The 27,510-nt window shown below is 47.2% G+C and overlaps 1 protein-coding gene across 16 annotated transcripts in view; it reads right to left on the bottom strand.

Annotated features, from left to right (window-relative positions):
- KANK1 (KN motif and ankyrin repeat domains 1) overlaps positions 1-27,510 on the bottom strand; it is a 217,281-nt gene that overhangs the window by 52,462 nt on the left and 137,309 nt on the right. For 7 of the 16 annotated variants that reach the window (XM_070051193.1, XM_070051222.1, XM_070051244.1 and 4 more), the window contains one exon: positions 9,054-9,173. In XM_070051193.1, coding sequence (XP_069907294.1) covers positions 9,054-9,090 — 37 coding nt within the window. In that variant the 5' untranslated portion in view covers positions 9,091-9,173. Of the gene's footprint in view, positions 1-1,892; positions 2,699-3,208; positions 3,708-9,053; positions 9,174-27,510 lie in introns of those variants that run through there. The other 9 variants (XM_051858534.2, XM_070051247.1, XM_070051248.1 and 6 more) reach the window with 7 other exon arrangements.

The following is a 27,510-nucleotide window of genomic DNA, read 5'->3' as shown; positions in this document are numbered from 1 at the left end:
GAAAATCAGTGTCTCATCACGCTGATTCACCCCCTGGCAGGGCGGGGCACTGGTCAGGGCACACCCGTCCAGTCCCTGCCAAGCCTCGGGAAGACAGGTCGGCCTCTGTCCTCACGGGTGGCGGGGAACCTGCCAAACAGGCCACCCCTAAAACACTTCCATGGTGTGCCTCTGATGTGAGTAACGCAATGCATTCCAGCCCATCAACCCTAAAAGGCCCAGAAGAAGGGGGAAAAAATCAGCTGGACTTTGGTGGCTGTAGGAAGAGCAAGAGCGGCAGAAGAGAACTTTTCCTGGTTTTCATTAGAAGAGATTAAGAGTTGCTGCACGTGACCTGCGTTTTAAAGAAATTAAGCACTCAGCTTATAAATTGCTGGCAGTGTCTCATGCTCCCTCTCCGATTTCTGGCTTGGAATGCTTCCCCACTTTCTTTCAGGGGACTTTAAATGTACCTGCCACTCAGAGACATGTGGAGTGCCTCGGCCCAGTGGCCACTGATGTTAGGGGAAAGGCACTCAGAAAAGTGGGCAGGGAGGGGAACTGACAGGATGAGCTGAATCAATGTTTTCACAAAATTTACAAAGCCACTATCAACCAAGCCAAATATTGTGAGATTAAACTCACCAAACCAAACCACTATAATTCAGATTCTACCCAGCAGAGACCAGGTCCAAAATACAATCCCTGGGAGAGAAAACTTTTTCCAATTAAATGAACTCATGAAAAAGGAACTGAAATAATCACAGCGCTCGTCACTGTTAATAGCAAATTGCTTCCATAAACAGCTTCTCAGTGCCACCTGCTTGAAATAAGGGCTTATATGGTGAAACGCTAATTCAGTCCACAAGCTCTGGTCCAGCTGGGAATAACGTCCGATTACTCAAACCTGGTTTGCCTCAAATTAAATGGAGAAAGGAAGTGTCCGAAGATGTAACTTTCAAGACAAGAACAAATCACATGAATCCAACAATTTGCCCTTTGGCACAGCTCTCCTCTCTCTCTCTCCTCTCTCTCTCTCTCTCTCTCATGTCTATATGATGACTAAAAACGCCTTCTTAATGTTAGAGAACATTACTTCATCTGAACTTCAGCTACGGCTTGTTCTAAGAACTGCTAGGATATAAGAAATCTTGCCACTGTCCATATTTTTTAAAACCCTCAAAATAGCAGCACAGTTATTTTTAAAGTGGTGCGCTCACTTGTGTGTAGAAATACCAGCTAAAATCCCTAAAGCTCTGTGTCCACATGGACCACATACTTCACAAGTTCTTCTGTTTTCGGGCTGCAGAATGAACTGCAGCCCAAAAGTAGAATCAGGCTTGGCCTTGCAACATGAGCATACTTTTCCTGAAGCATATGGAAATGAGTAAATCAGTTAACAGCTCACTCCAAAAACACCCCATAGAGAAGTCACAAGAGGAGCAGGAAAATAACTTGAACTTGGACTTAGGATTTCTACTAATGTTTGTATGAGCCTTACCAAACCTGATTTCCTAGTTGTGCCTTCTTTCAGATTATCCGTATATGGGACCGCTCAGTGGAATGTTATAAAATTTTGCCAGGAAAAAAAAAAATAAGAGTAAGAACTTACTGCTCCTGTGACTCTCAAAACTACACTAACATCTTTTCATGCCAGATGGAACCAAACTGCCTTTTGTAGAGAGGATCCCAAGGCACAAAGCGTGAGGTTCAATCACTCATCTCCTCCAAGCCCATTCAGAGGTTTCTCAGCAGCAGCACCACGGAGAGAAATTTCAGTTATGCAGGGCACAGGAAGAAGGCACAGCCTGGGAGAGGAAGCAGAGGAGCTACCCTGTGGATGGGCGCAGAGCCCACCCAGGTCCTGGGAGACAGAGGGAAGCGCACAATCAGAAGTAAAGGCCGGTACTCACGCTGCGCCCCGCAGATGCAGATCCTGGTCTGGGTCCTGAGTACTCTGAGAATAACAGCAACCAGCAAGGGCTCAAGTTCCCAACTCAGCGGCTCTCTCCCTGCTGCGTTTTTATTTTGGGTTCTTTCTTTCTTGTTGTTCCCTCCAGGGCATCCGGGCAGAAATATCCTCCAGCAGGGTTCCTTTGCCCAGCCTCCGGGAAGGGAAGGAGCCCTGGAGTCTAGCCTTTCCAGCCCGGGACAGGCCGGTCCTCCCTGGAAGGCGAGTCACCCCTCCTCGGCTTAGCTGGAGAGCGAATCATCGCCTGGCTGAGAGCTGACGCTTAACCCATTGTGACTCGCCCAAGCCTTGGAGCGAGGAAGCTTAAACCGGCTACAGGTTAAAACCAGGCAAGCCCTGGCGGCACGGGAGGGACTTCGCAAACCCTCTCTGGGCGCGGGACGGGTTCTGGTCCTGCAGAACCACGCAGGCAAGACTCCAAACCCAGAGGCTCCTCTCCGTTGGTGGCCCCAGAGGTCTAGCAGTTGTAAAACCCAGATATGACTACTTCTGACTTTAATAAAGAACTATCTTCTCAAATACCACCGCTCAAAGAAAATAGATGATTTCATTTATTTATAAGCTTCGGTGTGAAAAGAGCCGTCAACAGACCCACAGTTAACAGTTTCATATTAAGCTGAAACGCATAATCTAATTAAATATAATTATTAAAATGCATCTAGTACTGGGATGAAACTGTATGATGCAACAAATAAACTCAAGACATCAGGTTTATTAATTGGACTCCACATAACAATTCGCACTAAAAAAAATAACTCATCAGCATCAGCTCTATCAGGGAGCACATAATACTTTTAACCATGTCACTGTCAGGTTTTAGGAAGTTTTCTGAAACACACACTTTTCCCTTGATGTGTTTAATCACACTTCTGAGATGCCACACTTCTGACTTTAGATGTCAACATGAATAAAGGAAAAAAAGTCTCCCCAAGCAGCTTCTGCTTTCACCCTTCTTCACTGACTGTGATGTTTTGCCATCTGAGGACGGGGGAGGGAGGCTGAACAAGGAAATGGCAAAGACCCCCGACCCCCACCTCCGCCTGGGGTCAGGCTCTCAGCTCCTCTGGTAGTCCTGACCACCTGGCTCAGGGCCCAACACAGAGCACCACTCAGAATGCACATTTTAATCCCTTGCAGCCTGAGTCAGGAGACCCTGGGAAGTCCAGGAGGGAAAGAGAAAGAAAGCAGCCCCAGTCTCTAATCGGCTTGCCCTCTGCTGTGGGGCGGTGCGGACACCCCCACCGGGCTCGGACTCACCACCAGGAATGCAGCGCCTCAGCCTTGCTCCACGCCTTTCCTCGCAGGGGATCTCAGCACACACCGGGGTGGCCCCAGTCCCTGGGGACTTGACGCTTGACAAACAGCATGCAGCTCCTGCTGTCAGGCTCACTGCAGTGGGCTCAGAGTTCTGTTTGAGAAATGCTCCTGCCCAGGAAAAATATTTACACAGCCGAGAGTGGGCTGCAGTACGCGGCGGCGGCAGCGCACTGCGAGCTCTCCGAGTCTTCGGCTGTGTCTGCCTGGCCCAGCCTTATCAGTGGCCTTTGTACCTCGTTTGAGGTCAGCACAGAGAATAAACCCAGAGCCAAGTAACTGGCCAGCATAACAAGATTCCAGCTCTGTAAGGGTTACTGGAGCCATGAAAACAGCCACGCCCTTCAACCTAGTTGTCCTGTTTCTCTGAAATTATCCTCAGGAAATAATCAAAAAGGAAGATAAAATGACCAGGCCAGAGGATGTGCTCTACAACCTTACTACAACAGGGGAGAACCTGGGAACAGCCCACACGTCCAAGCCAAAACAAGAGTTTGACCAGCTACTAAGAACGCTCTACCGCCACTGAAAACAGCAACCTGAAAACCATGGTTGCTATGAAGACTTGGAAAACTGCAAGGAACGTTGCAGTCAACCAGTGAGGACCAAATACATGAACACTAGTGCAACTGTGTTTGAGCTGGTTCACCTAACAAGCATAAGCCGACTGTGGAACTGTGAGTCATTTTCTGTTTCCCTATGAAGTTTTAAAAACATTACTACATTAGTAGAAAATAACAACTCACACTTGAATGCAAATTCTATAGCTACCTTAAATAAGCATGTATCTGCCTCCCCAAAAAAACATGTTCAGGTTATGAAAAAGCATGGGAGAAAGCTGGAACAAACTGCAAAAGGAAACCATCAGCAAAAATAAAGATGGCACTGCAAGCCAAAGCAGTCTCCTCTCAACGCTCCTCTGTTCATTTCACTGTCGGATGAGGAGAGCACTATAGTTCCAGCCCCAGGGTCACTTGGCACTTGAGCAGGAGTTGATTCCATCAGGAGTTCATGTCAAGGCACAAATTATCAAGAGACCAGGGCTGTTCCCCAATGTCTGGCTTGCACTTCGCAGCTTAAAAACTACACAGCTACTTTTTTTTTTTTCTCAAAACAATCTGGTGAAGAAGGTAGAACAGGTATCATTATTTTCACCAGACAAATAGGCCACTTGTTGTAAGCTCTAATTAAAGTTTCACAACATTAATTAGTGTTTAGGAGGTATCAATCAGTGCATTCAGTTCACAACATGATTTAAGAAGTGGGAAAAAAGCAGACTGTCCCTACTCCCAGACCCCAAAGAATGACAGCTCTGGCCAGCCCAGGATCCCCATTTATGTCCTGGCCAGCAGTCAGACCAGTCAAGAGCAACTCAGGATGCTGCTATTTCATTACATCAACAAAAGTCAATACAGCAGTGTTGGTGATAATGTAACAAAATGTTTTACATTAATGAATGCACAGTTCTACCAGTCAACAACAGTAGGATGGAGACCCTGCAGAAAAATAAGAAACACGATGAGGAATGATTGCTCCTGCTGGAGGAGACGGAATACAGAAGGCGTGTTCATGTAAGGTTGCCAGATTTAGCAAACCAAAGTAGAACGCTGGGCAGGCATCTGGTGTAGACATAAAGGTGATGCTTGAGGTGCCGACATTCCTTACCAGAGCACCTTGGTTTGAGACCCAGTTCCACTTCCAAATCCAGCTTTCTGCTAATGTATACCCAGGAGGCAGCCAGTGATGGCACAAGTACTTGGGTCCCTGCCACCTGTGTGGGAGACTCAGATGGATTTCTGGGCTCCTGGTTTCAGACCCATCCTGACTTCTGGCCCAATCCCAGCTGTTACAGGCATGTGGGAAGTGGACCAGTCTGTCTCCGCATTTCAAAAAAACTAGAATAGTCTTAGATCTGAATTTCAGATGGACAGTAAGACCTATTTATTTAGTTTCTGTTCTCTATTTTATTCTGAAACTTTGTACACAGGAGACCTCCACTTCCACCAGAATGTATGAGAGGACTTCATGGAAAATTCCTGTTACATGTACAATGAAAAAATATACTACAACACCGGCATCCCAAACGGGCACCAATTCAAATCCTGGCTGCTCCACTTGCGATCCAGGTCCCTGCTAATGCACCTGGGAAGGCAGAATTCTCCCTTACCCCATTTAAACCCTCACCGGGTGTCACCACAGAGGCTCAATCTCATGTGGATTTTGCACTGTGGGCACAGCAAGACCTTGTGGTGCTCTGTTCTCGGCTGCTGTGCCTTTGTGTGTTTTACTCCTAAGACCACAAAAAATGTTTCTTTTTGCCAAGGCCCTGACTCAACCTACACACAAGATTTCTCCCTGTGTTGTAGGCAGGCCAAAAGCAGCAAGCGCCTGGGGAAGGATCGGGGTGTGGGGGGAACCCCCTCTGGGCACAGCTCACCTAGGGGACATCCACTTCTTTATTTTTTAAGATTTATTTATTTGAAACTCAGAGTTACACAGAGAGAGGAGGAGAGACACAGAGAGAGGTATTCCATCCACTGGTTCACTCCCCGGGTAGCTGCAATGGCCACAGCTGCACCGATCTGAAGCCAGGAGCCAGGAGCTTCTTCTGGGTCTCCCAGGCGGGTGCAGGGGCCCAAGGACTTGGGCCATCGTCTACTGCTTTCCCAGGCCACAGCAGAGAGCTGGATCGGAAGTGGAGCAGTTGGGTCTCAAACCGGCGCCCATATGGGATGCCGGCACTGCAGGCCAGCTGTGCCACAACGCTGGCCCCAGGGGACATACACTTTTAACAAGCACTTAGCACAGTAGATCCCCAGGAGAGAAAAGAGTATGTAATTTACTCCACACTCACAACTCCTACCAGACAAGCAAAACAATTGTTCTTTTTCTCACAGGAGAGGCCAGGGCCTCCAGAGCTGTCAGAGAGCCCTCTGTGCCCCATCTTCATCTGGGGCCTGTGAATGCTCTTACATTAACTACATTACAGAACAGTGTATTCATAACCAACACACACTCTGCATTCAGCAGTGTTTTAAACACTGGCAAATATTTCTTCTCTAACACAAAGTGGGCAAAGAAAAGGCCAAAACATGATTTTTAGAGGCAGATTGTAAACTGTAAATGTTACATAAAATGTGAAGACTACATGAGAAACAAAACATTTATTTCTGAGTCATGGTATTACCAGTAGTTCTTGCTTGATTTTTTTTAACACATTTTTATTTTGTTAAAATTTTATAATGTGTAAAAAGCACACACGTTCGTGAGCGTACACACACACACACACATATATTCAATGGTACGTTCAAAGATTTGTCAAAGAAGGCCCAAAATGGTTTTGAAATTCATGCATAGTTTTTTCACACTATCCATTTTCATAATGCATATTTTGGTGTAAAGGATTTTGAAATTTATGCATACTTTTTCATAATATGCATTTTTATGATATTCATTTTTTTGTGAATTCTTTGAAGGGCTCTCTGTGTATGAATCTCAAAAAATTTTTACACCAAAATAAACACATCTCTTAATTCCATTTTCCATAAAGTCCCATTTCATACAAAAAAGCTGTTTTGTGACCGAGCCCCTACACAGATTTGCTTACAGACTCAAAGTGGGTCACAGTGATCAAAATCAGCGTTCAGACACCTCTCTGCAGTCACAAGTCAGACAGCTTCCTGCTGCTTCCACACGCAAGGCCCACACCTGTGAGGCAGGAGATGGGGAAGAGGAGAACTTGCAGCTGGATCCTGAGCCCTCAGCAAGAGAGAAAAGGGAGGTACAGAGCAGGCCAAAACGGGCATGGAATCAGGGGCCAGCAGGGCAGATCTCTGAACACAGGAACACGCCAGAGACACCTGGGCGAGGGGGGCGTCCGGAGGCACAGACTACCTGGGGCAGGTGTGTGTGTGTGTCGGGCAGGGAGAGCCATGAGGAGGAAGCGGAAACCCACCTCCCTACTGTGGAGACAGTTCCAGTGCTTCAGCCTCCTCCCTCCCCAGACATTTTATCAGAGAAACAAGCAAGAAGCCTGCTTCTTCTTACTTCACATATGTTAGTCACTGACTCTTCTGTGGCATCACACAGGGAGGAGGGGAAGGCAGGGATGCTATATAAGCTCTTAGGATTACTGTGAGGATTAGGAATGAAAATGCAGACAAAGCACTGCAGGCATTATGGTGCCGAGTAAGTGTTTAGTGAATGGCAGATACTGTCATTCATATTTGTATTGCAACAGTAATCCCTGTGCAGAACCTATGAAAGTCCCAAGAAGCTGGGCAGTGGGAAGGATACACAAAAGAATGGACAGGGAAGAGTGGGTATTGTGGTGCAGTAGCTCGAGTCACCACTTGGAATGCTCCCATTCCCTAAGAAAGTGCCTGGTTCAAGTCCTGGCTCCTCTGCACCTGGGAGATGACGGCTCAAGTTGTCGAATACTCGCCACCCACATGGGAGACCTGGAAAGAGCTCTGGGCTCCTGGCTTCAGCGGGGCCCAGCCCTGGCTGCTGCGAACATTGTGGGGCCATTGTGGGGTGAATCAGCAAATGGAAGATATGATTCTCTCTCTCTGCCTTTCAAGTAAAATACAAATAAACAAACATTTTAAAGGTGATCAACAAAAAATAATCTCAATCTGAAAAAGAAAGGATGGACAGGCAAAGACCAGTTGTCCCAGAATAGACAACTGAGTTTAAGAGGGCCTGGGCAAGCTACAGTGTTTGTGCCAGAAGGGATACTTGCATGGCGAGGATTGCCAGAACAAAGTCACAGACATGAGTTGGGAAAACCCATTTTACAGGTATTCTTCTCCTGCTGCTGTCTTTAAAAGCACCTTACAGCTTCCTAGCACTCGTAAGTACGCTTCTGGTGCTCTCATTAACCCTAACCCATACCCACGTTTCAAACCTGTACGAACAGACCTGTACGTTATTTCATGGTTAGAGCCAGGTGTTAATGCAGGTCTATTGGCTCCAGTTGCACACTCCCCCCAGGACACGCTATTACCACTCACGGATGCCCAGAGCCAGAAGCACTGGGACTTGGAAAGAATTCCCACACTAACTACAGCTCTCATTCATTCAGCTGCTTGGCAAATAACTCAAAACAGGAATGAACACTTGGCATGCTGTTCTGGACACGTTGTCATCTCTGGTCATGAGCCATGTCTTAGGATTTCTCTGCATTTATTCTACAAATTTCCCCCAATTCCTCCACAAGCAGTATTGGAACACATCTTCCAACTACACAGTCTCTGCTCTGAGCAGGGTAGGAATCAGAGAAGCAGTCTTTATGATCCATGATGAGCCCTGGGCACGCTCCTCCCTGGCCGAGTCACCTTGCAGAATGCGCCCTGCTCTCCCCCTTCCCTTTGTTCATTCAGCAACATCAAACAGAAGCGCCTGGGAGTGGATACCAGGAATTGGCTGTAAGCATCCCAACTCATTTCCTCTCTCCTCAATCTCTCAGAAAGAAGTGCAACAGGATGTGCTGTACTTGCCTCAGCATTCCGGATTTTGCATTTCTCTTTCAACACTTCAATACAATTGATTTAAGCAATAATTTGCCTATGTGATTCCAGTACATAATAAAAATCTAAAGATAACAGTGAATTTTCCAGATTAAAAAACAATACAACTTCAATCCATAGAAAGCTGCTTTGAAATCTTAGTTATCAAGGAACTTGCTATTATCTATCCATAATTTAAAAAGAAATAAAAATTAGTTGAAGAGATACCCAAACACACACACATACACACCCGTGCACGCTCCAGAGCCCAGCATTACCTGAGGCACAGCCGTTAACCTTTGTGGTCTGAGCCATGCTGGCATGAATCCAGTGACAGGTGCAGAAAGGAGTGAGGAGTCATGCAAAGTTCATGCATGAAGTTCCGAAACGCCTTCAACCTGAAATGACAAAGACAGCCCCATCAACATGGATCACTCAAAGCACACCCAACACTAAATCTCAGAATTCTGCTTACAAAGACGACTGCTAATGGAGAAAGCAAATTGGAATGGATCAGGCAGCCATACTGGCTCCAGCCACTCAGTATGGGGTGGGAGACAAAGAGACAGACAGAACACACGCAGGGGGCACAGTGCTGGGAGAAGGCCTCTGAAGGCAGCACTCATGGGAGACAAAACTGGCTCTCCAAAAACTACTTCAGGAAGGTGACCTTCAAATATAAACACCCTCAGAATGTGTACTATTCTGCCCGAATTACGTTGGGTTTTAAATGTTTATTCATTTTTCTTTATTTGGAAGGCAGAGAAAGATATGTTCTGTCCATTGATTCATGACTCCTCAAAAGCCCACCACAGCCAGGGGTTGGGGACAGCCAAACCCAGGAGCCAGGACTCTGATACAGGATGTAGGCTTTGCAAATGCCTTTTTTCTGTGTGTGTGTTTGTGAAAGGCAGAGCAGGAGACACAGAGACGGACAGACCGACAGACAGACAGACAGGACTGGGCCAGGTTGAAGTTGGGAGCCAGGAATTCATACAGGTCCCCATGTAGATGGGGCATGGATGCAGAAACCTGAGCCATCACCTGCTGCCTCCCACGGTGCACACTGGCAGGGAGCTGGATCAGAAGTGGAGCTGGGACTTGCAGCCAGGCACTCCAGCAGATGATGCGGGCAGCCCTCCAGGTTGACAACCACCATGCTTTAATACCTGCTGTCCAGGCAGTGTTTCAACCACTGCACAAAACAACTGCATCCAGAGTTTTTCATAACACAATAAATACTCCAAGTTGATGAAAAGACTAAATTCAATGCTAAATCAATTTTTCCATAAATATGTATGTGCATATTTCCACACAATTAGAAATAAATGAACCAAAGTGTTCTCTATAATTCCCCCAGGAGATGTAATTATGGAACATTTTAGGTATTAGCAGGATGTTGGAGACAGAAGCAGAGCTGGACATCAAATCCAGGAACCAACATGTGGGTATCTTGACCAGCATCTCAAATACTAGACCAAATACTTGCCCCAAGTACTTTTGTAGTCATAATTATTCAAGAAAAATATTTAGACCATTGCTGTTCATTTTGCTTTTAGTTGTTTTAATATTATCTGCAAAAGGAAAAAGTATATTAAAAGCTATGCAGAAGGGGCCAGTACTGTGGCTTAGCAGATTAAGCCACTGCCTTTGGACACCGGCATCCCATATGGGTGTTGGTTCGAGTACTGGCTGCTCCACTTCCATCCAGCCCCCTGCCAACGCAGCTGGGAAAGCAGCCAAAGACGGCTCAAGTCCTTGGGCCCCTACACCCATGTGGGAGACCCAGATGAAGCTCCTGGCTTCAGTCTGGCCCAGCTCTGGCTGTTACAGCCATTTGGGGAGTGAACCAGTGGATGGAAGATCTCTCTCTCTCTTCCTCTCTTTAAAAAAAAAAGCTATGCAAAAGAAAACAGTTAGGTTGGGTCATGGAGATTACAAGAAGTCAGAGGGAAAAGTAAATGAAAAGCAAATAAAAAGCAATGGAAGATGGCTGCAATCGCTGAGCGTGAGAATTTCCTGCTGATTCACCAGCGCAATGCTCTTCACTGCCGAATTCCTCCTGCACCACAGTTCAAAGCTAACTGCCATGAAACACCGCTATGCAAACTCACAAGGACCCAGGTTGGTTTTTTTTTTTTTTTTTAATTTTATTTTTTGACAGGCAGAGTGGACAGAGAGAGAGAGAGAGGTCTTCCTTTTGCCGTTGGTTCACCCTCCAATGGCCACCACAGCTGGCGCACTGCGGCCAGTGCACCGCGCTGATCCGAAGCCAGGAGCCAGGTGCTTCTCCTGGTCTCCCATGGGGTGCAGGGCTCAAGCACTTGGGCCATCCTCCACTGCACTCCCGGGCCATAGCAGAGGGCTGGCCTGGAAGAGGGGCAACCGGGACAGAATCCGGTGCCCCGACCGGGACTAGAACCTGGTGTGCTGGCGCCGCAGGCGGAGGATTAGCCTATTGAGGCGCAGCACTGGCCCAGGTTGGTTTTTGTTTGAGTCAAAAGCCTGCCTCTGACAAGGACCCCCCTGCCCGGTGTGGCTTTTCCAGAACTTCCAGAGATACCCAAATCTGAACCTGCCACTCTGTGCTGCTCCTTGCTTTCTGGATGGCAACACATCAGGAGGACAGATGGCTCAACAGGCTCAGACCAACGGGCCATCACCCAACATTCTCCAGGATACAGAGGCACTGGCTCAGGTCAACAGCATTGAACCTGGAGAGCAATACCCTCTTGGCACAGTCAGGGCTAGCCCAAAGACAGGCTTCCGGGAGACAGCAAGCATTATCTGTTAATGAACAGGAGTGAGTATTTAGCAATGCCCAACACATGCCAGTTTCATAAAAGAACACACAGAGTCTAAAAGACTAGAGGAAGGCAGGAGCAAAGGACAGAGCCCAGCTTCTGGAATTATTAACTAATGATACTTTTAAGAGCCAACAACAAGAAAGACCTCAGCCCAAACCCTGTTTACTGGCCCCTTCCCAGCCTTGTGTGCTGGCTCTCTTGCTTCATAAGGGCCTGCAAATTCCACCACTCACAACCATGCGGGCAAATGGAAGACAAGAAGAGACAGGCTGTGCGTGTTAGGGGTGAAGGAAGTATGTGGGGAGGTATTTGGATGGAGATGTGCCCAGAATCCTCCTCGTCAGACCCGAGACACTTTGGCCCAAGGTTCCCTCCTGTTCTTGAACCTCTTTCAAGATCTTTCTCTCAGATCCAAATTGGTCCCACACTCTCCCCTAAACTGAACAATGAAAGTATAACAAGGAGGAGACTCAAACTGAGAACTGCAAGCTTATTACTGGTTAACCGCCGAGGCAGTGTCAGCAGGCGTGGATCCTGGCACTGGGTATGCCAAGGGAACAGCTGCAGATCGATTTTTCGCAGTTACTGTTCAGGTCTGACAGGTGGCCTCCAATTGTGACGACTCATTCTTCTGAATGATATGCAGATGTGTATGCCAGTGCATGGTACAAGCCAGCTTTGGCCATGGCTGTTACAGATCAATAGACTGTTTCTTGTCTCCCTCAGAGCACAGCACAAAGCAGTAAATCTTAGGGGTACAATGGTAGTTCAGTTCTGCTAGCCAAGGGAAAAAAAAAGCACTTCTTCAAAAGGATTTAGGAAAATACACCAACAAAAAACAGAAATGTACTTTCTCTGTTTCAAGAGAAGCAATACACTGATGAATGTCTCAGCACTCCTTAAGCAGGGTACAGCAAACAACGCAAACGCTGCACAAGCTGACCCCCCACACACTGTGCATCAGCTGGAATGGAACAACCACAAGAAAGTGCTCACTAGATCTCTCCTAGGGGCACACCAATCAAAACGAGGAGCCAGATGAAGCTGAGATTTGATACACGCTCTGTGCTAGCACAGGAACACCCATCCACAGCCACTGTCTCGTTAGAACCAAGATGATGAGGGTACGGCTGAGGACAGCGCCCATTCATCAAGCCCTTACCACCTTTAGTCCTGAAATCTGAAGTCTCACCAGCTCAAAGGCTCATGTTTACTGACTGAAAACTGATGTTACCAAGTCAATCAAGATAAAATGCTTATTAGCCACTACCCTAACTGCAAGACACATCCTCATTTTAGAGTTGTTAGAGACGTGCATGTCAGAACTGAGGAGACAGCGTTACAGGCACGGTGCTCTCTGAAGCGCCTGGCCATTCTGACCTAGCTGAAACCCACCCACAGTCCCATGACTGAAATACCCTCCTGATTCCCCACACAGGCAACTGACGCACAGGGAAGTCTGGAACTTGACCAGTCACACGGCTGCTAGGACAGAGGTGACACTCAATCCAAGCAGTTAAACCCCGCAGTTTGTGTTCTGGGATTATGTCATTTAGAGGGAGGGCACTGTTTTCCAACAGAGGAAAACTGACAGGACATATGAGGGGTGGCTCTTCCAACCAGCTGCTTGGGGATGCATATGCACAAGGCAAGGATGCTATGCCCCGCTTCTCGAAGGCAGACAGTTTTGGCTTCGAGTTTAATGTAGGATGTGTTTAAAGCAACTTCATTTGCAATCATATTCTTTGGGCTCACACATATCAGGGCTTGAGGAGGAACTTACATGACACACAGCGAAGTCTCTCATGTCAGCCCCACTCTAATCTAGACTGTACACGCTGTTAGTCAACGTGGCTAGTGTTCCTTGCTCTTTAGACTTTATATGAATGTCACTTGACACAACACACACACACACACACAAAAACACTTTTCACCTCTGAAAACAGCTGGGAAGCTCTAGTTGGAGTGGAATTTCATAAACGGAAACAACTAGGGCAGTAAAACTGGAAACAAAACCTTGCACCTAAAATGACAATTACAAAATAAGAAATAACCATTTTGATGTCAAAGTTCTAGATGCTCTTTATTATAACATGTAATCATATTTTGTATCACTTAACAATAGAATTAAAAAAGCAATATAATAACTGAAAATCTGGAAAAGACAGAACATGCAAAAAAATTCCATCTTGCCTCCCTAACGTAACCATTGCTATTACAAGAGGCTATTTCTTTTCAACATTTCATATAACTATATAAATACATTAATTTATTATCAACATTTTATCCTAGAATTTGTACCAGGTACTACTTTGTTTCTATTTTGGAGGCATAAAACAGACTAAAGCCCTGTACTCTCCCCAAAGACACGTCTACACACCATTGCTGGAAGCAGATACAAATAAAATCATGGCATATACACAGTTCACCTCTAGTCCACAGCTGGCTGGTCTCACTGTGTCTGAAAGGAGTGGGAATGGCCAAAAATGTATTCATATTAATAGAATAATGGGCAAAAGCCTTGAAGAATCAAGGTAAGAGCGGTGGAAAAGCATCCTGAGCTGCAGGAACAGAACACGCAAAGACCGGCAGTGAGAAAGCACACAGCAGGTAGCTGGTGCGGCTGCAGTGCTGCCTGTTCATGGGAACATCACTGTAAATGAAGCAAACTGCCGGACACAAAGATGCCACAGGAAACGGAGGCTGAAGGAGGACCTACGGGAAGGAGAGTCTACAAGAGCCAAACTGAAACACACACACACATAAATAGCTTCACCCTAATAAAAAACGCAGAGCTCATTTATTTCTTTAACTACGTCAGTCCTTCAAACAGGCATTCAATTTCCTGTTTCATTTATTATACATCAAGTATGACAGTCCACGTATTCCTGTGGATTATACAAACATAGTCAGGATCTAATTAAATTCAACAATTACAAGTGTGTTGAAGTGTAATTCCTGGCCATAGCTCATCATCAGATTATCTTATCTTCCTGTGATTTCCAATATTGGCTCCTTCCACAGGAAGAGTGGGGGTAATGTCAACCCAGTCTTGGTTGTTTTGTAACCCAATTACTGCAGTCGGCCTCCCCAACACAGCAGAGTTTTCTTGGTATGAGTGGGGTAAAGCCGGGGAAGACAATCTCAATTACAGATCTAGATCTAAATTAGCATCAGAGCTACAACTGGTCTGCATTTATAACATCCAGAAAAAGCTAGGGTTCACCAATTAGGAAAATGTTTTCCGTCATGCATGTCCCAACAGTCATACTCCTAGTTGTAGCTTTATTCCTTGGAGTAGCACAGTTAAGAAGCTGGAGGAGGGGCCAGCACTGTGAAATGCTGGCATCCCATATGGGTGCCGGTTCGAGTCCTGGCTGCTCTGCTTCTGATCAGCTTCCTGCTAATGCATTTGGGAAAGCAGCAGAACATGGCCCAAGTGCTTGGGCCCCTGCACCCACATGGGAGAACTGGATGAAGCTCCTGGCTTCAGCCTGGCTCAGATCTGACTGTTGCAGTCACTTGGGGAGCAAACAAGCAGAGAGAAGATCCATCTCTTTCTTCTATTTCTGCCTTTCAAATAACCTTTTACAAAAGATTTCTTTATTTGAAAGTGAGAGACAGAAAAGGAGAGGCAGAGAGAGCGAGCGAGTGAGAGCGAGCGCAAGAGAGAGAGGTCTTCCATCCGCTGGTTCACTCCTTAACTGGCCACAATGGCCAGAGTTGTGCCCATCTGAAGCCAGGAGCTTCTTCTAGGTCTCCCATGTGGGTGCAGGGAACCAAGGACTTGGGCCATCTTTCACTGCTTTCCCAGGCCGTAACAGAGAGCATGATCTGAAGTGGAACAGCTGGGATCAAACTTGCACCCGTATGGGATGCTGGCACTGCAGGCAGTGGTCTTACCTGAATATACTACAGCAACAGCCCCTCAAAAAATGAATTAAAAAAAAAAAAAGCTGGAGGAGGCACTTTGATTACAGAAACAAATAAAAATGCAGACAACAAAGGAAAAATATAGAATCATCATAACTAAATATATTCATTCATATAACTAATGAGTGCTCATTATATGCTAGGCACTGCTTTTCATTTAGGATCCAGCAGTTAACTAAGTGGCCCCCAAGTCACCTCCTCTCTCAAAATAATCTGATTAGTCAATGGTATTTTGGACTCAAAGAAAATCTAGGTTCACAGGGTGCTTAACAGATTAGCTACACTAAAAGCCAAGTCCACACTGACCTTTGCTGCCTTATTTGCAAATGGGTCCCCTTCTGAGATCTGCCCTTGGGCCCCAATGTGGACATGGGTGCATCGAGCCCTCCTGGAGACTCTCCTAGCTCCTCTGTGTCAGGAGAGCTCCTCCATGCTCATGGACACACGCAAAGGCTGTACAGCCAGCAGGCAGGAAGCAGCAGGCGGAAGCCCTCCTGGTGCCTGCAGATGCCCTGCGAGATGGCACTGGCTCTGCTCCAGCTGGGTCACCAGGACCCACACAGCCTCCTGAATGCTTGCAAAGCTTCTTGCCAGTAAATCTTCTGCAGTGAAAGGTTATAGATCACGACAGACAACGGAGGTTGAAAACCAGCTAGCACACGGCAATAAAGTTAACAAGAGGGCCCCAATTAAAATGGGCATTGTTAAAGGTGCTATTTCTGCTTTTAGTCACTGCCTTGATGGGTTCAGTTGGCATCAGAAGACAGTAATTTCATGACACAGTAGAGGTACAATGAAACACTACTGACTGATTTGCTCTAGTTCACCTCTAACAGGTTTGGAGGAAACACACACTAACAGAGAACCAAGCCTGGATTTTGTAAATAAGACTATATTAGCAAACTCTTGTTCTTTTGTTTTTGTTTTTTTTTTTTTCTAATGATTTATTTATTTGAAAGCCAGAGAGAGAGAGAGAAATAGAGAGAGAGAGAGAGAAATAGAGAGAGAGAGATATTAGTCTTCGATCTGCTGGTTTACTGCACAGATGGCCACAAAACCAAGGCTAGGCCAGGCCAAAGCCAGGAGTCAGGAGCTTCATCCAGGTCTCCCACGTGGGTGTCAGGGGCCCAGTCACTTTGGTCATCTCCCGCTGTTTTTCCCAGGCCATTAGCAGGAAGCTGGATCAGAAGTGAAGCAGCTGGGACACAAATCGGCCCCCATATGGGATGCAAGTGTCTTGGGCAGCACCTGTACCTGCTGTGCTACAACACGTAACTCAGCAGGGATTCCTGGTGGTAGTAGTTTCAGTTATATTATCAGTGTTCTTGCCTACGCAAATATTAAAGACCCAGAACGTAACTGCCACAGATGTACAAGAATTAATTTAGTGCAGCTTAAAAGACTGTGTTCATTTCTAAAGATATTAAAAAGGTACAGTTCTTATTTATTGTTTCAGCAGAAATTTTAATTCCTTATGGCACTGGTTCCGATGTGATTTTCTCAACAGGTATTCTTAACTGATCAATATTATTAATGAGAAGTGCCTGGGACTACCACTGTGTAAAGCGGAACCTTAATACTTCCCATCTTTAAAACAATGGTTCTTAAAGCCTGGCACCCAGAACAAAAGTATTAGGACTATTTTCTGGAAACTTTTAGAAATGCAAATTCTCAAGCTCACCTCCTACTTGCTGCTTAAAAACCTCTGGAGGTAGGGTGCAGAAATCTGTATTTTGACAACTTTCAAGGTGACTCTGATGTAGGTCAAATGTTCTCAAAACCACTGCCTTAAAAGTTGGATTAATTAGAAAAAAATTAAGTACTTAGGCTCTAAGCATCAGGAATGTTCTCTTAAGAAGCTGATATCCATTGATTTTTAGAAAATATCCCGTTGAACACCTGACTCTGTTCCATTCATTTATCTTAAAAGTTTTAACTAGGGCAGGTGTTGTGATACAGGGGTTTAAGCCATCACCTGTGACACCGCATCTGATAAGGGCACCCATTTTCGTGCAGGCGGTTCTACTTCTGATCCAGCTCTCTGCTACTGTGCCTGGGAAAGCAGCAGCAAATGGCCCAAGTTCTTGAGCCCCTGCCACTCATCCAGGGAGACATGAATGAAGCTCCCAGCGTGTGTGTCTCCCTCTCTCGGTAATTCGCCTTTCAGATAAAAAATATGTTTTAAGCTGAACCACAGCTGCCCAGTGGTTCTGTGATCAGTCACAGTACTGGGCACTACAACAGTGAACAAGACAGACTCCGTTCTGAAAGTGATTTTATCATGGGGGAAGGACCACGGGCATTCAAAGCATGGTTTATGTGGACTACACACATAGCAGATTTCTTCTTGAGGATATACCCAGCTCTTTAATTTCACCTTGCTTTGAAATGTTTTGGATGTTCCTTTGTTAATAGGCTCAGCCATGCTAAGCAGAAACTTTCCAGATTTCCTGTTGTTTACCCAAGAACATACAGATTCCCAACTATTTAAGAGAAACATAAAAAGGTTAAGTGCCTGGACCAGGACATACTGTATAATTTGCTGCCTGAGAAAATGCTTAAAATACTTTACTGTGCTTCCAATACTCGCATATACTTCAACTGAAAACTTGCGTGGGAAAAGCAAGAGACTGAAGTCAGGAAATGCAAAGGGCAGAAGTAAATTAATACCCCCCCGAGACACCCCGTCAGGCCAGGGCCACTTTCAAACAACCAGAAAGGAACAAGTGATGACAGCATGTGGAGAAACAAGAACCCTTGTGCACTGTTGGGAGCGTCCAGTGGTGCAACTGCTACGGAAAACAGGAACAAGGTTAAGGTTCCCTTAAAAATCACAACAAAACGATCCTATTGCCCAGCAGTCCAACTTCTGGGTACATATCCAGAACGGGAAAACTGAAACCCGAGGAAGTATTTTTACCCCCTTGTTCATGACACAAGTATTGATGACAGCCAAGATGTACAAGTACCTGAGAGACGAAAGCATGAGGAATACGTACTGTGGAGCACTACTCAGCCTTTAAAACAGGCAATGCCATCACAGGCTGCAACACGGATGAACCTGAGGGTGCTAGGCTAAGTCAAACAGGTTGAAGGCAAAAAGCCAAATGCCACTTATGAAAGTAATCAAACTTAGAGAAAATGCAACAGCAGTGCCAGGGGCTGGGGAACACTGAGTTGTCTGTCATTCAAGATGAAGTCCCAAGAGATGTGTTGTCTCGGGGCGAGCACGTGGTTAGCATGGCTTTCTTGTGTTTTTTTTGTTGTAATAACAAAAGCCAAAGCAGCGTCCACGGTGCCCCCGGGACACCTGAGTCAGGCTGCTCTCCACACGCCCTGCAGGCCGCGGCAGCCGATCCTGAACACGGCTCCTGGTGAACGTCTCACTTGAGCTTGCCCCTCTGGAACACAGGAAGCTCAGAACATTCTCCACTTTTTTCACGGTCACAGGCTGGGACAAGCTCAGGGCTTTCATGATTCCAGAGTTCTTCTCAGGCTACTCAAGCTGAGCAGACAAACACTGGGGTGCAGGGAGGGGGAGGGAGGCAGGGCATCTGCAGTAGAAATGCCATTTAAAAGAAGAAATGGCTGAAACCCCATTTCCTGCGGAGAGATGCTCTGGAAGCCAGTAGTTTGGTGATGGACTGACCGGCGGCAGGCCACGTCCAGGAGGGAGAGCCTTGGGCCCTGCTCAGCAGAGGAAGCAGAGGTGAGGATCATCAGGTCATCCCGGCCAATTTCAGATGGTGCAACTCCAATGCCACCAGCGCCTTCTGCCCACTCAGCTGGGGAAGCAGCTCCACAGCGGGGGCTTGCCCTTCCTCCTCACACAGGTGCCCTGCCTCCCTTTTCCCCTCTTCTGCAAGGTACTGCCGCAATGTTTCTACCCATGCACACCAGGAAAAATGCCAGGGGGGTGGAGGACCCGCCAAAAAAAAAAAAAAAAAAAAAAAAAAAAAACGCCTCACCTCTGACCCAGGCTGGGAAGGCTGGGCACAAGCCAGAAACAGGCTGGAGCAGTGTCCCAAGGGAGCCAGCTCCCTGAGTGTGCAACCTGACAGCCCTGGACAGCCAGAAGGCAATCGGCCCCTGAAGGGAGGCCTCCCAGCCGTATAGGCATGCGATGCCTAAGAGGCAGGGTCTGCAGCAGGAGGAAGCTAAAAGGCAGGATCCAGGGAACACAGGGGTGCAGAAACGGGGAAAGCTGTTAATGTGCCATTCTAGAGCAAAAGTCACGGACAGTCATTCAGACTATGGGTGAGCAGGCCAAAGGAAGCAAAAACAAACATGTCTAGCCACCAAGGGAGGGTAGCTGTTCATTAATGACAAAACATCCATCACCTGTAACTTAAGGTGTCTGAATCTCGATGCCATTGCTTTTGGTTCTCCTGCTCTGCCTGTAAAATACACCTGTGCTGAGAGGTCCTCACAGGGTGATTAATACCTTCAACGCCTCTGCTACTGGGCTGTGGACTCCAGGCCAGGAGTAGCAGCATCTACTTGACCTGTTAAAAACTAGAATCTTGGGGCAATGTTTGGCATCCCAGAGTGCCAGGCTTCAGTCCTAACTCTTGCTCCTGTCTCCAACTTCCTGCCAGTGCAGACCCTGGAAGCCACCAGTGATGGTTCAAGTACTTTGATTCCTTCCACCCACTTGGGAGAACTGAATAAAGTTCCAGGCTCCCAGCTTCACACTGGTTCAGCCTTGGCTGTTGAGCGTACTTGGGGAGCTCTAGATCTCTTCATCTTAAAAAAAGAGAGTGAGCGAGCGAGAGAGACAGAGAGAAAGAGAGAGAGAGACTGACTCACCTCTGGCCCACAGGATCAGAACCCGCAGTCTAGCAAGATCTCCAGGTGACCTGTGTGCTCTCTGAGAAGCATGGGTTGAGCCCTTATGTCCTTGTCAGGTCTTAAGCTTCCTAACCCATCGCTTCCTGTCCTAAGGGATCTGGAGCAATGACTCACTGCCTGGGGAGATCACTGGAATTCCTATCCAGGTCCTTCCACAGATCAATTCAATGACTGTCTAGGGAGGAGCCCCGGACGGATGTCTTTTCTGAAGCTCCCTGAGAAGCATGCATTTGCTAGGTGTGAGCATGCATTCTGCTGGTTCTCCCTACAGCAGCAGGGCACACTTCCTTTCCCTGCCACCCCTGCACACCCAGACTGGGCTCCCTATCAAAAGGGAACTCGCAAAACCGCTAGGAAATTCTCAGAGGGCAAGCATTCTGGTCCCTTTTTTTGCATAATGTATTTGGCGTCTGAAATAAGAATTTTTTTTTAAATATTTATTTTTAAAGCCAGAGTTTTGGGGGGTGTGTGGGAATCTTCCATCTGCCAATTCACTCTCCAAATGGCTGCAACAGCCAGGGCTGGGCCAGGCAGAAGCCAGGAGCATCTTCTGGGTCTTCCACACGGGTGGCACGAGCCCAGGCACTTGGGCCATCTTACACTCCTTTCCTAGGTGCATTAGTAGGGAGCTGGCTCAGAAGTGGAGCAGCCGGGACTCAAACTGGAACCCATAGGGGATGGATGATGGTGCAGCAGATGGCAGCTTAACCCGCTGCACCGCAACACTGGGCCTTATTCATGTTTGATAACAACTTAAAATTCACTTAAAAATGAGAAGGCTCCCAGGGTGGGAATCTTGGGGCCGAGGGGGCCACAGTGACGGTCAGCACACGTGACAAATGCAGCAACTACAGCTTTGAGGGGCAAATAACATCTGCTGCCCCATGGGTGGTCTGGAAGCATGGGATGCTCTTGGGGTGAAGCTGGCAGCAAGTGTTGACCCCAATTTGGTAACAGCACCCATGCTATCCCCAGAGAATCCGGTTTCCTGAATGGAATGCACTTAAAATTTATATTTGCAACACACCTCCCCAGGCAACTCATGTTATCAGAGAAGTTTGGAAAACCCACTGACTCAGGGGGTCATCTTCCTCGTGTGGCCCTGGGGCAGCAGTATCGGCATCATCTGGGAACTCGAAGTAACACCTATTCTCAGGTGCTAGCTCTGGACCTCAGCCAGCAAGCCTTCAGGCGAGTCCAGTACTTGGTGTGTTAACAAGCCCTCCAGCTGCACAAGGCTTTTCTCAGAACTCTTACAACTTTTAAGTGCAAACCACCAGCTCTAATTTAGTCATACATGTACTTTTTGTTGGGAAGCACAAAGAAATACTGGTATGCTCTCATCTTGCACCTTTATCTGTTCCCTGGAAGAAAAAAGCCCTTACATGTGAACAGGGCGAAGGGATGTGATGCAGACAGTCTAGGGTGGCAACTATGAAATATCCACATTCACAGATAAAGAGAAGGCCAATGCCAGTGCTGTGGCAAAGCAGGTTAAGCCACTGGTTGTGATACCAGCATCCCATATTGGAGTCTGTTTTGGCTCTGGGGTGCTCTGCTTCCAATCCAGCTCCCTGCCAATGCACCTGGGAAGGCAATAGAAGACGGCCCAAGCTTATGGGCCCCTGCACCCATCTGGGAGACCAGGACGGAATTCCTGACTCTTGCTTTAGCCTAGTCCAGACCTGGCTGTTGCAGCCATTTGGGGAGTGAACCAGAGGATGGATGATCTATCTCTGTTTCTCCCTCTCGTTCTGTCTCTTTGCCTTTCAAATAATAAAAAATTCTTTTTATAAAGACTATTTCTATTTTAAAAAGTTGCCTAAAACAAAAGTGGTGGGAGTGTTTAACTGCAGGATAAAAGTGTACTTGGGCTGCACAATCTAACAGCAACAGTCAACAAAGGAACCCCACGTGTCTAAGGAGACGAGCCCTGCTTCCATCTTGCTCCTTTCCCTCCTTCCCTGCCCTCGTCTCACACTACTGTTCTGGCAAGAAAGCCAATTTCTCCACAAAGATGAGATCACCAGTTCACAGATGCACTGCCTGCCAGTATAAGAGGCAGACTTGTCAAGTCCATCACAACACAAAGAGGCTTTGGAGGGTTTGTGAAACCTCTAAACCGCAGCAAAGCTCCGTGTGTGTCACAGCCACGCCCTGCTGCTGGAGAGGTCTCACAGCTTTTATTAGATACCCCCAAGAGGCCAGGCCCAAGGAAGCCCAGCACCCTCTGCATTTCCATGTCCTCCCATGACCCAGGTCTAGACAAAAACCCTACAACGCCATGTTCTACAATACACGCGAAACCACTCTCGTCCCTGGAGGCCTTCCTCTGTGGGCTTCAACTTGGGGCTCCTGTGCCACAGCATGGCCCATGGACACACACAACAGCAGCATGAGATCCAAGGGCCTGGGAGCTATGTTCCCAGTTAAGTTTGGCCTCCCACTGCCTCCTGGACTCTGGGAAAGCCACTTAGATGCCCCGAGGATCAGATTTTCACGGCTGGACTAAGACAACCCTAATGACACTTCCAGGCCTAGCAGACACTGGAGAACCACACTCTGAGCACACGCTGGCCTGGGCAACCTCGCCAACTAAGGTCAGGCTGTGTGGGGTGCTGCGGATGGGTGGGCAGCACACACGGCTTGCCGGACAGAAGCTCCTCGGGCACAACAGAGGCCGGGGAATGCCCATCAGTTAGACAGCTGAAGACGCTGACACGCTGGGGCTCTGGCTTCTCTGCTACCAGTCCCCAGAGGGGCGGGTGGCTTTTGTTCTACTTCTTCCCAATTAAGTCTTCTGTCCTCCCTGTATCTGACAGCACTAAATGTTCATTAATAAAGTGTAACAGATTTTTTTAAAAAGCTGTAATTTCACTACTATCAACATTGTAGCATACAGCTTCTCACTTCTTCCCTGGCCTTGTACACATGAGTAAACATATATATACACACACACGTTTCCAACTGTGTTATTTTTTTTTTTTTTTTGAGAGGCAAAAAGGCAGAGAGAGATATGTAGGGTTGGGAGGACAAGGGTGGGGTGGGGCATAGGGGAGAGGGTGAAAGAGAAAATCCCACTTGCTGGTTGACTCCCCACATGCCTGCAACACGCAGGGTGGACCATGCTGAATCTAGATCTCCCACAGAGTGGCAGGGACCTGAATACTGAGCATCACCTGCTGCTCCCTAGTGTCTGCAGTAGCACAAAGCTGGCATCGGGAGCAGCAGCTGGCTACTGAACCCAGGCACTCTGACACGGGACACGACGTCTTAACCACCAGGCCAAACACCTGTCTTACTTTTTAACTGTTACCATTTTATTATTGCCGGCTTTCTAAGATGACACTGTCTCGTTTTAACAGCTGCATAGTGCTGCCTCTTACATTTGTGCCATATTTTATTTCACCTTCCTTTATTATTAGATCATCTCTACTGTTTTCACAAACACCTTAATGAACACACTTTCATAAGCTGCTGTGTATATTTTTTCCAGTAAATTCCAAGAGGTGTGTTTGCAGAGGAAAAGACAGAGCCTGCATTTTCTCATGGATAATGTTAGCTTGTCTTCCAGCAAGGAGGTATCAATCTACATTCTCACCAAAATTTCCTGGGAGGGACATTCTGAAATGTATTGCTTTGTACACAAACACGTATGCCAAAACAATGTCAAAATTCTCTGCAGTTAACGTGCTTTCATTAAGTTTGGATTTAATGTAGCAATTGTAGTAGTTCAAATTGGCTTAGAACAAGTAAGTTTTTTAAAACTCAACTCCTGTATATACTGTGAACATTGTTTCTGGTGGTGAATTCATAAATCATCTTTAAGCAACTCATCGAGAAGTCTTGGGAGCCATGACTTATCTGGGGTTCTTCATTACCCTCTACATCACACAGGGCTTGACCAGTAACAGGGAGTCAAGACAGACGTGAATGAGCAAATTCCAGACTTGAGCCCTAAGACGAAGAGGTTCCTATGCTGACACAGGAGAACACAAAGTCAGCCCCACAGTACATTCCAGAACAAGCACTCCTTCATCCTGCCAAGAGAGGAGTTTCTAACACACAGGACTCTCCCCCCTCCCCTCTGCGCTCTCTCTCTCTCTCACACACACACACACACACACACACAACCAAGCAGACGCTCAGGTAAACTGCAGGTAAACCACAGAAGACAGTTCTTGCTACTGCTCTTGCTGTGAGGATAGATTTTTTAAATTAGTGTCAGGGAAGCAGAAATACATACAGCCGAGTACAGACTACATACACACAGAGAGAACAGCTTTTATTTTTATTTTATTTTTTATTTTATTTTATTTTATTTTTTATTTTTTTGACAGGCAGAGTGGACAGTGAGAGAGAGAGACAGAGAGAAAGGTCTTCCTTTGCCGTTGGTTCACCCTCCAATGGCCGCCGCGGCCGGCGCGCTGCGGCCGGCGCACCGCGCTGATCCGATGGCAGGAGCCAGGAGCCAGGTGCTTTTCCTGGTCTCCCATGGGGTGCAGGGCCCAAGCACCTGGGCCATCCTCCACTGCACTCCCGGGCCACAGCAGAGAGCTGGCCTGGAAGAGGGGCAACCGGGACAGAATCCGGCGCCCCAACCGGGACTAGAACCCGGTGTGCCGGCGCCGCTAGGCGGAGGATTAGCCTAGTGAGCCGCGGCGCCGGCAGAGAGAACAGCTTTTAGAAATTGTGAAGTTACAGAACAGATCTTTTAAACAAAGCAAGAAATATAAGGGAAATAAGAAAATGTGTGAATACATAGACAAGAGTTATTTTGGAAGTGCTCTCGCTGCAGTAAAAAAGCCCATCCTCAAAGTTAAGTGCAAGGTCTTCTACAGGACGCTGTGAGACCCTCAGGCTCTCGGCTGCTAGGCTTTCAGGCGAAGGGGCTCTGAGAGTCATTGAAATCTCAAGCTCTCCTTCTGCAGACCAGGCTAATGTGGGAAAGCACAGAGGCTAAACAGGCAGAGTACAGCCACAGAAGCTGCCCAGGGGCGATTCTATCGCCTGCTCTAGAGGCGCACAGACAGGAAGACATTTAACTGCTATGTTCCTGTAATGGAAACGGAAACGGGAGTGAGTACAACTTTCCTTTCTGACTTTTCCCCAATCTCCTTTTTATTTTCTGTCTTCCACTCCGCCCCTCCACTCTTTTCCTTGTAACTTTTGATAGGCATAATAAGAGCAGCAGTTAATAAGTTCCAAACCCACAGAATGAGTATTCCTTCATTCTTTTCATTAGTAAGAACAAGGGGCCTTGAGATTTTCAAAGGCATGGAAAAACATGTGTGCCCTAACAGCCTGGCACACAGCTACTCCTGGCAGTCGGCAACCCACCTGGGCCACAGTAACTTGCACATGGTGCCAGAGCCAGTCGACCACCCGTGTCCTGACAGCGCCCTCCTCAGCCGGGGCCCAGTGCGCGAGACTCAGCTACACTGGCACACCCAGGAGCCCCACTCCCACACCAACTGAGTCAGAAGCTGTATTTCAACGGAGCCCCAAATGAAAGCCTGAGAAGCACTGCTCAACAGAAATTTTTACACCACTTTCCCCTTGCCAGGGAGCAAAATGGGGATAGCACTAAAAACGTCCCATTCCATTGATTTTTCTTTATTCACATTTCTTTGGGGCTCAGAAGCACGGAGATCAACCCCAAACTCCAATATAGCTGTCAACAGAGAAAGGCAGAGTTATGCATTTGATTTTAACCAAGCGTAACTTGCATTAAACTTTTCTCGAATTGCCCTGTAATAAAAATACTGGGACTGCACATAATCCAATAGTAAAGTATCCCGGACCTTTCACAGACTTTGCATGTACACGGGCAGGAAGAGATCACTTCATTCCATGATGGCGGAGATCACGAACGGTCACACCAAGGGGCGCCTTCCCCTGTGCTACAAAAACACAGGGCCTCACAATTTCCTCGCCTTAAGCTTCTGGACCTTTCAGTCCTGATTTCTCATTCTAAAAGAGGGTGGCAGGTGCAACAGGGAAGCTGTAATATAGGTTGCAATGGAGGGCAGCCCCTCCAGGCTGCATCCTCCCCCCGTCCCCTTGAGTCACCCCAGGGGAGCTGCCCTGGTGGGGAGTGGGTGACAGGACCATTTTACACCCTCCTTGGCAGCTGCCACGGGTGAATGATGGTCAGGAACAGGATCAATAGCCTCCTAATGCATATGCTCACAGGGAATGAGAACTACAGTGGACCCTCAAGAAGGAACCTAAGACTTCAAGTGCCGATAAGCTAGACTACAGAGAAAACTGCCGAAGTCTCAAATCCACTGCTCTGTGCCAGTGTGACAAATACCCACTTAATTTTTTTTTTGTAAATCAGAGATTTATTTACTTATTTATCTGAAAGTCAGAGTTACAGAGAGAGAGGGAGGGAGAATCAGAGAGAAATCAATCTTCTATCTGCTGGTTCACTCCCCAAATGGCTGCAAGGGCCAGAGCTGGGTTGGTCTGAAGCCAGGAGCTTCTTCTGGGTCTCCCATGTGGGTTCAGGGACACAAGCACTTGGGCCATCTTCTGCTGCTTCCCAGGGCATTAGCAGGAAGCTAGATCAGAAGTGGAGCATCAGTGCCCAAATGGGATACCAGCAATGCAGGCCAGGGCTTAAACCAGTGTGCCACCTTTCCCCCAGCCACCCAACCCCCAACACTGCTTCAGTCTTCCTTACCTCCTCCCTGCCACCCCACCCCCCACCACGGCTGCAGTCTTAACTGCAAGAGCTATAATCAGAGACCACCGTCTTAAATCTTTAAGTTGCTTTCCAGGGTATTACTGAACCAAATCCTCACTCTTTTTAAGTCAGCTCAGAGGCTGAAGTGAGTCAGCACCAATCTTTGGAATCCCACTAATCTGTGGACTCCTTGTTTCATTTCTTCCATGCCCTGAGCCAGGGTGTACAGACAACTTAAAGTCCATACTGGGACACTCTTGGGAGTGATAAATGGCAAACAAAGAGGTTGCTGGGACAACAGGCAAAAATTAGGGCTGCCCCAGCGAAGTGGGACATATCATCTTCCTACCTTTAAAGAACCAATGGAAAAAAGCTGAGGGCTGGGGACAACTATAATACTGGGAGGCTGCTATCAAGAGACTGTGGAAACCAACTATAAAACAGGCATTTTTA

The sequence above is a fragment of the Oryctolagus cuniculus genome, chromosome 1 (genome assembly GCF_964237555.1).
Source record: "Oryctolagus cuniculus chromosome 1, mOryCun1.1, whole genome shotgun sequence".
Taxonomy (NCBI): domain Eukaryota; kingdom Metazoa; phylum Chordata; class Mammalia; order Lagomorpha; family Leporidae; genus Oryctolagus; species Oryctolagus cuniculus.
The sequence above is the reverse complement of the archived record's forward strand: the minus strand, read 5'-3'. Positions and strand labels throughout refer to the sequence as shown.